This window comes from Misgurnus anguillicaudatus, unplaced genomic scaffold (assembly GCF_027580225.2).
Source record: "Misgurnus anguillicaudatus unplaced genomic scaffold, ASM2758022v2 HiC_scaffold_26, whole genome shotgun sequence".
Taxonomy (NCBI): domain Eukaryota; kingdom Metazoa; phylum Chordata; class Actinopteri; order Cypriniformes; family Cobitidae; genus Misgurnus; species Misgurnus anguillicaudatus.
Genome location: NW_027395276.1, coordinates 4083622 through 4096187, shown reverse-complemented (window position 1 = coordinate 4096187; position 12566 = coordinate 4083622). Strand labels below are relative to the sequence as shown.

The following is a 12566-nucleotide window of genomic DNA, read 5'->3' as shown; positions in this document are numbered from 1 at the left end:
ATAGTGAGTTGCGCTTTTTTCTCCTCATGCATTTGTTGCATCTGTGCTTTCGTCGTTTCCGACGCGATACATATTTGCACACACTTTTCAAGAGTTGCTTCACTTTCTCTTAAAAGTCTCTCTCTTAAAGAGTCTAAGTTGATGCCACAGACAAGCCTGTCTCTTATAAGAGATTCCTCCAACTCTCCAAACTCACATGATTTAGCTTTTCTCCTCAGCTCTGTTACATATTGACTGATCGACATTTCTCCTTGTACACACGTAAAAAACTTGTATCTCTCATATGTAATGTTCTTTTTCGGATTACAGTATGTCTCAAACTGCTCCATTATTTTCACCAAGTTATATTTTTCATCATCATTTTCAAAAGTAAAAGTATTATAAACTTCAACTGCATCTTCACCCGCAACATGAAGAAAAAGGGATGATTGCACTTTTGCAGTTCTCGTGGCATAGCCACTTGCCACTGAATATAATTCAAACCTTTGTCGAAATCTTCTCCAGTTTTCTGATAGGTTCCCATGACGCAAATCAAGTCCTGCAGGAGGTTTTAATCCTTCCATATTGCGAATTTTAAATCCGTCTTTTACTCTTTCACTTCTGACACCATGTTACGTGTGACAAAATAAGACGCCAGAGAGTCGTTCATGCTTCTCAATCACCTGGTTCTGTTTTACTGATCAAAAGGTGCAACCGGAAATACTTTTAACCATCACCATGACATACGTTATTTACAAACACTTCCGGTGGTCACAATACATAATTAAATCACATATCACAACAGTAAGATCATTTTTTTTACAGTTAATTTGAAATATTGTCTTGTCAGAATGCTTACACGACATTTAGATTATCATTACCGCAACAGATGCTTATTAAATGTTAATTTAATTAATAGAAGCATAATACTTTGATTTTAAATGCATGTGCAGAATCTCCAAATTATGTTCTTTCAGGTTTGTCATGTCATTTTGAAATTATGTCAGTGTTGATGTTTTCTGACTGTTGCGGTAATGAGATTTTTTAGGACAAATTTTTTAAATTATGTTACAAAAAGTGTTAAATGATAAGTACAAGTTTTTAAATTAATGTTCCCATTTACTCCAGACTTTGTTTTTCAATGTCTGGTGGGAAAAAAAGTAAATGTAAGCAATTTTTACATTTTCATGCTTGACATTTTTAAAACCAAGTTTTTGTGAGAATCACCCACCCCATGTTCATGAAAACAAAAGCCAGTTAATTTACTCGCCTCCATGTCATCAAGATGCTTGTCTTTTTTGTTCAGTCAAAAAGAAATAAAGTTTTTTGAGGAAAACACATCAAGATTTTTCTCCATATAGTGGACCTCATCAGTTTACACTTTCAATTCAGCTTCAAAGGACTCTAAACGATCCCAACTGAGGCATAAGGGTCTTATCTAGCCAAACCATTGTCATTTTTGCCTCAAAAAATAAAAAATATGTGTTTTTAAACCACAACTTTCCGTCTTGCACTAGCCGTGTGATGCACCAGGGCGACCTTACGTATTACGTAAATAAATGAAAAGGTCACGCATGATGTATGTGAAACGACCTCTCCAGTGTTTACAAGTGTGGAAAAAGAGGATCTTTCAGTATGTATTTCATGTTGTATGTGAAATAGTGATGTAACAGACCGCAGTTGATCCATGATCCGTACGGATCACGACCCACGGTTCGACTCGCATGCAATTCGCGGATTAATACGAAAATTTAAATAGGGAACGTTTATCATTTCAGCATTGTGTTTCAAAGGCTTGTACATGTTAACACTCAAGTGATTTTAAACTATTCACTGCAAAAAGGTGAGCAGCTTTCTGTATGCACATGCGGTTGAATGTGTCCGGTCCAGCTCCAGTCAGACGTGATCATCCCTTCAAAGATCAGTAGATTCAAAACTCTTGACTTTTAGAGAGAGTTGCAATACTGTGTCTCAAAATGTAATCCATAAAATACACAATGAAATGAAAAACAAAACTTTATGTGGACCGACTGTTTATGCTGCATCTCCTTTACGAAGCACAGTTTGGAATTCCTCCTCCGTCTGTGTGTGCACACGCTTAAGAGCACTCAAAAGTACACACACGGAGAGACGCGTTTCAAAATGCAAGTGAACATAAAATCTTTCTGTTCTTGACAGGGCACATACAAACAAAATGATCTCCACTGAATTCTTTTTTATAATAAAAAAATTTCTTTATGTCTTAAGTGTGTATGTATAGATTAGAGCAGTGTTTCCCAATCCTGGTCCTCGGGCACCCCCTCCCAGAAAGTTTTAGATGTCTCCTTATTTAAAACACCTGATTCGACTCATCAGCCTCCTTCCAAAATGGTAAACATGTCTCCCTAACAAGCTGATAAGTTAATTCAGGTGTGTTAAATAAGGAGACATCTAAAACTTTCTGGGAGGGGGTGCCCGAGGACCAGGGTTGGGAAACACTGGATTAGAGTAAAAAACCAGGTCCAAGCTTATCTTAAAGAGACAGTAACGTTAATTAACCTACTCAAGTCTGTGTCATTAATGTAGGGCTGGGGCGACGCGTCGATGACGTCGACGCATCGACGGCAAAATTCCGTCGACGTCATATTTTTGCGTCGATGCTTCGACACAGCTCGCCACCTGCTCGCCACACGCACGCACGTATGAGACCAAAACATTAAACATTCAATTTAAGGCCCATAAAAATGAATGATCACATTCGTCTAATCTTTCGTAACGATCTGCTAGCTGCCCGTCTCATAAGCACGCTGTCAAAAATCGCGTCTCTGTAGGCAGCCTGGGCTCTGAGATCTGCACACAAACTCAAAACCAAAATAAAGTTTTCCAACCAATCACCAACAGGGGATGGCTGTTGTTAGGTAGAAAAAGCCAGTGTCAAACCTCACAACAGTCACACGTCAGTGATTGGAATGTCTTTAAAATGATGTAAGTGAAGTCGTACATTTTCATGTGGACTGAATAATGTCGATTGGCATTCGTTTTACAACAAAACCCAGCACCGTGTCTATCTTTTAGGCTTCTGTATGATTGTTAATGGGACTGGATTGCATTGAACTTGAAAGCGCGACGCGCATATCCGATAGCGCACGTGCACAGCCAAACGACTTCATGTTCGCGTCTTATTGGATTAAACGGACAAATGCTCATATGTCAAAATAGCTGTCTGTGTGATTTTCAGAGTAAACATTTGGTTACTGTACGTCTTAAACGAATAAACATTGTATTGCATTCGGTCTTATAGGCTGATATTAAGCATAATCTGTCTCTGTCATTAAAGTTAATTGAATATCAAAAAAGAAAACTTTTGCATCTTCGTAAATAAAGATTACTTTACTTTAAAAAATTTTTTTAGCTCTGCTATTTGAAATAAGTTCAAGGTTTATCATAAAGTTTAGATTTTCTGATCTTTTGCTTCATTAAAGGGATAGTTCACACAAAATGAAAATTCTGAAAAATGTTGTTTTTAAACCTGTACGAATTTCTTTTTTCTGATGAACACAAAAAAGATATTTTGGTAAATTATGGTAAGCAAACAGCTGATTGTAACCATTGACTTCCAGTAGGAATAAAAACAACATGATGGAATTTAATGGATATACCATTAATTGTGTGCTTACCATCATTTATCAAAATATCTTATTTTGTGTTTATCAAAATAAAATAAACTTATACAGGTTTGGAACAACATAAGGGTGAGTAAATGATGACAGAATTTTCATTTTTGGGTGAATCCCTTTAACAGAAATACAGCAGAAATGTTTAAAATTCTTCCTTATTATGTTTACATTTAATAATGCATTATTTCATGTAGGGCTGAAACGATTCATCGAGTTACTCGATTCAAAAAATTCCTCGAGGCAAAAATTCTGCCTCGAAGCCTCGTTAAATTCCTATGACGCGCACTACACGCGCCAAGATCTGATTCACACGGACCGTTGTTCAATGTTCAGGAAGCACATCATAGCGCGTGGTTCATTTTGAATTTAGTTGGCGCGATGGCGGAGCGAATATGTCCATAAACGGCAGAGAGAGAGACTGTCTAAAGTTTGGGATCATTACATTCAGCATCTGAACTGAAAACATTCACTGCTGTTTCACCAAGCGTCGATGAAACAAGGTAACATAGCTTCCGCTGATTTTAATCCCATACTGTATTTGTAGCGATGTCGTTATGCGGTTTGACTAGATATGATGTTTAGCTTTGATGTTTTTAAGGAGTAAACGTATTCACGTTCAATTGCAGGACAGTATAGATTAAAAAAGAACCCCTTGACACACACGCATGCACTACAGGTGTGTGTACCAAAAAACGGCACCACAGTGCAATCATATATGGGCAACTTGTAATCTGACATATTTTGTTCAATAATAATAATCTCTGTTTTATTGGAGTTTAGCATAAGTTATTCTCTCTCACGCGAGAGACCGATCGCGCGATGCATCACATATGCTTAAACTTATGTAGCCACGCAACAATAATTTCAGCATGCATTCACTGTATACAGCGGGACGTGATGTTGTGATTTTTCGAGCGGATTCTTAACCTAAAATGCACCGCAATGCAAGTGATGCAAACCAAATGCAGCGTTCTATTGAAAAGTAATGTATGTATTTCTGCAGTACCAAAATGCAATGAAGCAACTGAACGTCTGACTGGGGTGTAACTCTTCCTCACGCACAGAACGCGTGCACACGCACAAACACAAGTGCACGTGCGCGCATACACACAGGTTGTTACCATAGCAAATAGGCTCACCCCAGAAATGATATATTATATGTTAAAAGCCTAATGGTAAATGCTGCAGGTGTAGAAATGTACATAAACCAGATATTTACTTTGATGTCAGGGCTAGATTACAGCATGAAACCTGTTGTGCATATTAATAAATTAAAGTGTTTAATTGTTGGCACTGGCACTTATAAACACTAAATGGGTAAAAAATTGAAATAAATAGGCTTATTTCTTGGAGCCAAATACCTCTGTTTTTTTTTAGAAATAAAAGCCAAATGCTTGAACATTTTACAGCCAAGTCATTTTCGTTATGCATTATTTGTTTTGGTTGTTTAAAAACACACAAAAAAATTATCCGATTACTCGATTAATCGATCGATTCAGTGCTAGATTAATCGATTACAAAAAGAATCGATAGCTGCAGCCCTAATTTCATGCTTTCTTGATACATGGTTACACATCATTTTCTTTCATGGACTATGGACCCCCTAAAGTAGCTTTGGCCACCCTCTGGCCTGAAATCGCTGATACAACGTTTAAAGTATATAATTAAGAATGTTTTTGGCATTTTTTTGATATACATTATGGTTTTTATTAATCAAGCAACAGAAACTAATCGTTAGATGAATCATCCAATTAGTCGTTAGATTAGTCGACTAATCGGAAAAATAGTCGACAGATTAATCGTTTAATAAATAGTCGTTTACCCCAGCACTACATTAATGTTAATTGAACAACCCAAGACAAATACAAAATCACTTCTGTAGCTCCAAAAAAATAATAATATATTTCATTTATACAATAAAGACAGTGTTATTATTCAGTTGATTCGATTCCTAATGCTAATTTTAACCTTACTTAATGTGCAACTATATTCTTTTTTATAAATGTTTGTAATTTCTTTATTTGTCCTTATTAGATTTTTCCCACCCCTTTTTTTGCTGATCCGAAAAATTATCCGATCCGTGCCTTAAAAACGGTAATGTGATCCGAACCGTGAGTTTTGTGATCCGTTACACCCTTAATGTGGAATGATACTAATTAATGCCTTTGTGTCAGTTTATTGTTTAAAATGGTCTGCAAGTGCACGTTTGTTAAAGGAGGTGTAAGTTAGATTTAAGTAAGTTAAATGTTTCTTCTGAATTAGGTTAAGCTATGAAAGTGCAACATCATGAAGGTCATGTCATGTTGTATGTGTGTGGATCATGTTTTGATAGTTAGAGTAAGTGTGAGTTGGACGGGTTTCTGCTCAGCTCTATTAAACTCAGTTGTTTAGTTATGTAAGTCTTATGTAAAGCAAGACTTCAGCCTTTGGCATCAGCACACAGACGCAACACGACAGAAATAAAAAACGCTGTGTGAAGCTCAGACACACGTCAAAACATCATACCAATGTCAATGTCAGGCTTTGCTTACAGATAAAGAAAAGACTGTCTGATCTCACAATTAATCTCACAATACTGCTGTACTGATAACACACTCAATGGTTTTATTCTGATGAGTATCGAGACCTGGACTTGTATTTAAAGTGGATCAATTCTGCTCAGTAATCTCATGGTACTGTAAATCTCTGATATCTAACAACTGCTACCAAATCAATTGTTTAAAACAATTACACAAAGAAAACATAGTCACAGTCCCCAGGTTAGGTTTGTTCAGGTAAGAATAACATTTTACTGCTTGTACTTATGGTTAATGATTTAAATGAACCTGGCAAACAGAAACCCGGTGACAAATCTCATAAACTTACACTGAAGGAGAGACCCAGGGAATATATAGAGACCAGACCATCAAGAGAGATTCAGGGGTAGACTATTTTGACTTAAACCAGAAAGCAATCACCTCAACAGAACACCCTAACAACCCACTAGCAACCACTCAGAACATCCTAGCAATGCCCTAGCAACCATTTTAGCAGAACACCCTAGCAACCACCCAGAACCTTTAGCAACCACTTAGAACATCCCAGTAACGCCCTAGCAAACACTCAGAACACCCTAGCACAACCCTAGCAACCAGCTAAGCAGAACACCCTAGTAACCCCCCAGAACCTTTAGCAACCACTTAGAACATCCTAGTAATGCCCTAGCAACCACTCACAACACCCTAACAATGCCCTAGCAACCACCTAAGCAGAACACCCAAGCAACCACACAGAACCTTTAGCAATTACTTAGAACATCCTAGTAATGCCCTAGCAACCACTCAGAACACCCTAACAATGCCCTAGCAACCACCTAAGCAGAACACCCAAGCAACCACCCAGAACCTTTAGCAAACACTTAGAACATCCTAGTAATACCCTAGCAACCACTCACAACACCCTAACAATGCCCTAGCAACCACCTAAGCAGAAAATCCAAGCAACCACCCAGAACCTGTAGCAACCACACAGAACCTTTAGCAAACACTTAGAGCATCCTAGTAATGCCCTAGCAACCACTCACAACACCCTAACAATGCCCTAGCAACCACCTAAGCAGAACACCCAAGCAACCACCCAGAACCTGTAGCAACCACACAGAACCTGTAGCAACTACTTAGAACATCCTAGTAATGCCCTAGCAACCACTCACAACACCCTAGCAATGCCTTGGCAACCACTTTAGCAAAACACCCTAGCAACCACCCAGATCCTGTAGCAACCACTCAGAACACCCTAACAACGCCCTAGCAACCACCTAAGCAGAACATCCAAGCAACCACCCAGAACCTGTAGCAACCACACAGAACCTGTAGCAACTACTTAGAACATCCTAGTAATGCCCTAGCAACCACTCAGAACAACCTAGCAAAGCCATAGAAACCCCTTAGCAACAATCAGAACACCCTAGCAGGTGCAGATTATGATGAAATAACAATAACATGTCAAGCACCTACATCGCTCTATTAACCACATACAGCAGACATTCACACATCCACACGTGATGATGTCACATCACATGTTCATCTACAATAGCACACGGACACATGAGCTGGTCACTGTGGACGCCATGGCAACCTGCATCTCACATTACACTCTTATAAACCTGAAGACACGCACGCTGGTCTGACGGGCGTCTCTCATAAAGAGCTGATAAAACTCTTTATTCACACACTGTAAAACATACACAAATCTCATGTATTTACTGCTCATACTGTATGATCAAACAAAATCTCAATTATGTTTAATTTAAGGATAGACATCTCTAATTATCTCTCTGATGATGTCTCCCCTTCAAATTCATAAGAAAGACACTTGTTGACACAGTAAAAGCAAGACTACAAAAGTTTTAAAGCACACTGCTCAGATTATCATATGATGATGATAAATATTTCACTTCATATTATTGAGATTATTGAAAGAAATGATCTGCACAAAGTGCACATGATGATGGTTTTGTCTATTTGCATTGATTGTCTGTGTTACTTTTGGCACGGGACACACATAACAGTATTTTTTGGCTCACATTTTGGCAAATCTGAGCACAGTTTGAAACACAACCGAGATATGAAACTCCAAAGGAGACACATTAGAGAATATTTTGGGACTTTTATTATTTTATTATATTTTACTGTAAAGCACTTTGTGATTTCTATCTGTGAAAAGTGCTATATAAATAAATTTTACTTACTTACTTACTTACTTACTTTTCTCCAGTTAATCTCACTGCTCGAGATGTTAATAAGATCTTGTTTGTTTCCTTTTGGAGTTTTGTAGGAAAAATGAAAGAAGCTCTTGTATTGAGTCTGTTGTGTACTAAAGTGTGACATCATTAATTTTTAACCTGGTTAAATAAATATTCTCAGTTTGTAAACACATTCAACACATCTCAACACATTCTCTGGCACGGTTCATCTGACAAGAAGTTAAAGGTTTTATGTAAAGATGCCCAAATGCAAAACAAGCAGAATATCTAAAACACAATCTACACATAAACATCAATCAACACGAATCAGATATCAGCCGCTGACAGGCAGTCTCAGTATACATCAAAGAGCTCTTACTGTGAGTCTCATGTCATGTAAGAAGATCATCATACAGTCCTAACATCAATGAAACAAAACTACAACATGTGTTTGTATTCTGCAGACAAGAACGTCTCTGAGATTCACACTGTACAACATTTAACCTTTGACCTCAGGTGACCTCTTACATAACATTCACAAAACAACTCTCTTCTTTGATCCTCATTGTTGGCCTGCATGCCCTTCGTGTGTCTATCATGTGTTGTCCATCGTTTTTCAGACAAACACATTTTCGGATATTTTAGAAAATATTTTAGATCTTTCGTTTGATTAAATGTAATGTTACGGGGTCCAGCAATAGTCTACGACCTTCAAGTCCAAAAAAAGTGCGTCCATCCTTCACAAATTAAATCCAAACGGCTCCAGGATGATAAACAAAGGTCTTCTGTGGGTAATCCGTGCGGTGTTGTTGTAGAAATATCCATATTTAAAATGTTATTAACTTTATAAACTACCTTCCGGTAGCGCCGCCATCTTAGACTCAGGAGAGAATATTAGCGTAGTGTACGCACTTTTCTTAGTGACGTATGACAAATTCGGAGGGCGGGGCACAGAGCAGCAGCAGAGAAACTCTGTACGCTGCGTAAGCTCTCATCCTGAATGCGCATCACTCCAAAATGGCGGCGCTACCGGAAGGTAGTTTATAACGTTAATAACATTTTAAATATGGATATTTCTACAACAACACCGCACGGATTACCCTCAGAAGACCTTTGTTTATCATCCTGGAGCCGTTTGGATTTAATTTGTGAAGGATGGACGCACTTTTTTTGGACTTGAAGGTCGTGGACTTTTGCTGGACCCCATAACATTACATTTAATCAAACGAAAGATCTAAAATATTTTCTAATATATCCGAAAATGTGTTTGTCTGAAAAACGATGGACATATGCAACTCGGACAGCTTGGGGGTGAGTAAATCATGGGTTTAATATCGTTTTTGGCCGAACTATCCCTTTAAACATGGAAAAAGTCAGATTTCATGATATGAACCATAACAATTAAGCCATTTTACTTCAAAAATACAACACTATACTCAACTAGACAACAATGTAAAGTTTATCCATTAGATGATCTGACTCTCTAATTAATTAATGAAATAACCATAATTTTGCAGTGAATTGTGGGAGATTTACTCCTCTATCAGCAGTAGACACAATACTGAAGACATGGAGGTCAAAAATCACTCACTTTGTGTATTTTTACGAAAAACAGTTACAAAACTATATCATCATTATAAAAGGGCTGCATCACCTATAACACTAACATAAAGCAATGTGTAACATTAGTTAACATTAACCCTAAAATAAAAGGCCGAAATGACATGAGCCAATCGAAGAGATAAAGCCCTTTTGGTCTCTTTTGAAATAATGTTCACAGACCTGGACTGTGGGTTAATAAAGTACATTTTAACTTTTGAGACTTTAAACTCAGCTGATCTATGTAGGTTTGAGCGTGATTGTTGTAAACACATCAAATGTAGTTGTGTTTTTAATCTAAAGCTCTTATACAGGTATGAGCATGTCTGGTACACAGTTCAATTCTCAATAACTGAACGAGCAGGCAAACAGGTCTCGCAACTGTAATAAATGTTTATTTCCCTTAGTAACTTTAGACCCAAAACATGTTTTCAGTCCTATAGCTCAGCCCCCCCCCCCCAAAAAAAACCCATTTCCTTCCTCTACTTCCCTGATATGCTTCTGTGGAGATGTAAGTGAAGTTATTTATCCAAATCTGACTCTGATCTTTGAGAGAATGATGTGAAGTTTGATAAGCTTGACTCAAATAGGACAATAGGAGAAAGAGACAGCCAAATGCCATTGACTGTAGATAAACCCACACAAACACATCAACAAACTACAACTGAGGGGGGTAAACAATAACAAAAACTTCTCTTTCAAAGAGACGTCAAATATTTCCACCAGTGCATCCAAAGTCAGACCTGCAGAAAGGACCTGGAGACGCTTTAACGTGAAGCCGGATTACAGTCTAAATCCCTCATGAACAGGAATGCTGAGTGTGGAAAACCGTAGGTAAAAACAGGATTACTGGTCGAATGTGAAGTCTGCTACACTACACGGTACAGAAGAGCCCTGAGGGAAAGTACAGGACCTGAGAGAGACCCCCTGTCCATGTATTCTCAACAGGACATTCTGCAGGGACAGCTGTCCACACACGACATAATGACACGGAGGAAATATTCAGATAGTTTTGAGTAAAACAAGACCACTTTGACTTTCATGTGAAGGACACGCATCAGCAGTATGACATGAACTACAAGATAACACGAGATCACATGACATTAATGTGCACTTTTAAATGCTTTACATGTGAACAAACCCCATGTTTGCTGTGCATACATTTAAGATTAACCATTTGATGTTATGCTTTAACATATACACTATATGATAATTACTATTATTTAAATAGCATGTTACGCCTGATGCACTTTCCTATAGTATATGAAGAGAGTGCAGTGTTTTTATATGAAGTGTTTCTTTTCTCTATTTCTTTACATAACGTGCATTATAGCGTCATTCTGTGATGGTACTTGGACATATAACATGCGACTGCATAATATAGGCTATTTATATTACTATATAATAAATACCGTTACCTGTTTGATTACCACCACAATAATGTAACGTTATAATAAATGTGTTTAGAATATTAATATACTGACTATAATATTTCTAATATAATTTATCATCACTCGTGTGAAATAAAAGCACGCATGCGAATCTGATATGAATGTAAAAGCCAGAGCATTCCGCATACCGAGATCTCCAGCCTCGGACCCGCAGCCGGAGCCGAGCACCGAATCCGAGTCGTCCGTCAGCGCGGAACATCCTGCGCTCGCGGCTCCCTCCATCAGATCCGTCGACCTTTCAAACCCGTCAAATCACGAGAACGAAACGCGCGTCATGTTTCGACCCGCGATGCGGTGCAGCGTGCGCGCGCTCCCTCCAGCTGCCGCACCGCGCGAGTCCGTCCGTGACGTCACAGGCCCAGACAGGTCCGCCGACGTCAGAGTATGAATGACGTCGGCGGGAAATTAGCATACACTCTTTATTAATCCACAGAGACTGCGTTACATAAATGTCTAAACGCAGAGGGCGAGTTAGATTATTCTTCAAATTTACACAATGCAGATCTGGTTAAAAACTACAAGAGAAAGAGCGACACATCAGCAGAGTTATTAGTGTGTAAATAGCGCCCTCCATTGAATGACATTCATATTACAACACACCTGAAACTTAATCGGAAGGCTGCAGCCTCCGGAGGTCGCATTTGTAGGCTGTATACGTTATAATGACAGTCTTATTTCAGAATATTAACAATTATAAAGTTGACTATAATTCTTAGCTAATCATAAATTGTTGTAATATACGTATGACTTGCGAATGAAAATGCCCAGTTAACTTAAATAAACCAGGCGTGATGACGGATGCAGCCTGCATATGCGACCTCCGGAGGATGCAGCCTTCGGATTGAGAAACGGCAAAAAATTAGTTGGTCAAAAATATGTTTTGTAGGAAGCTTAATTAAATATTTTTGTAAATATACTTAGCTTTAACCTTCAAATTAACATACATTTCAAAATGTATTTCAGGGCAACAAATACATTTCTAACTTTACAACCCATACGGCAAAAAACTGACCAATATATACAATTTGTATAAAAAATCGTATAAAGTGTATAATTATGTATAATATATAAAATAAGTATATTAAATGTATTTAATTTTATCTTTTTAAACCTGTTATGTTAACATGTTCATCTTTCAATGTGCCGTGAATATAATTG

The 12566-nt window shown here is 37.9% G+C and overlaps 1 protein-coding gene across 7 annotated transcripts in view; it reads right to left on the bottom strand.

Moving 5' to 3' along the window:
- LOC141349220 (phosphatidylinositol 4-phosphate 5-kinase type-1 gamma-like) overlaps positions 1–11871 on the bottom strand; it is a 48060-nt gene extending 36189 nt beyond the window's left edge. For 2 of the 7 annotated variants that reach the window (XM_073864343.1, XM_073864344.1), the window contains exon 1: positions 11537–11801. In XM_073864343.1, coding sequence (XP_073720444.1) covers positions 11537–11630 — 94 coding nt within the window. In that variant the 5' untranslated portion in view covers positions 11631–11801. Of the gene's footprint in view, positions 1–11536 lie in introns of all 7 variants that reach the window. The other 5 variants (XM_073864341.1, XM_073864340.1, XM_073864339.1 and 2 more) reach the window with 5 other exon arrangements.
- Between the last annotated feature and the right edge of the window lie 695 nt (positions 11872–12566).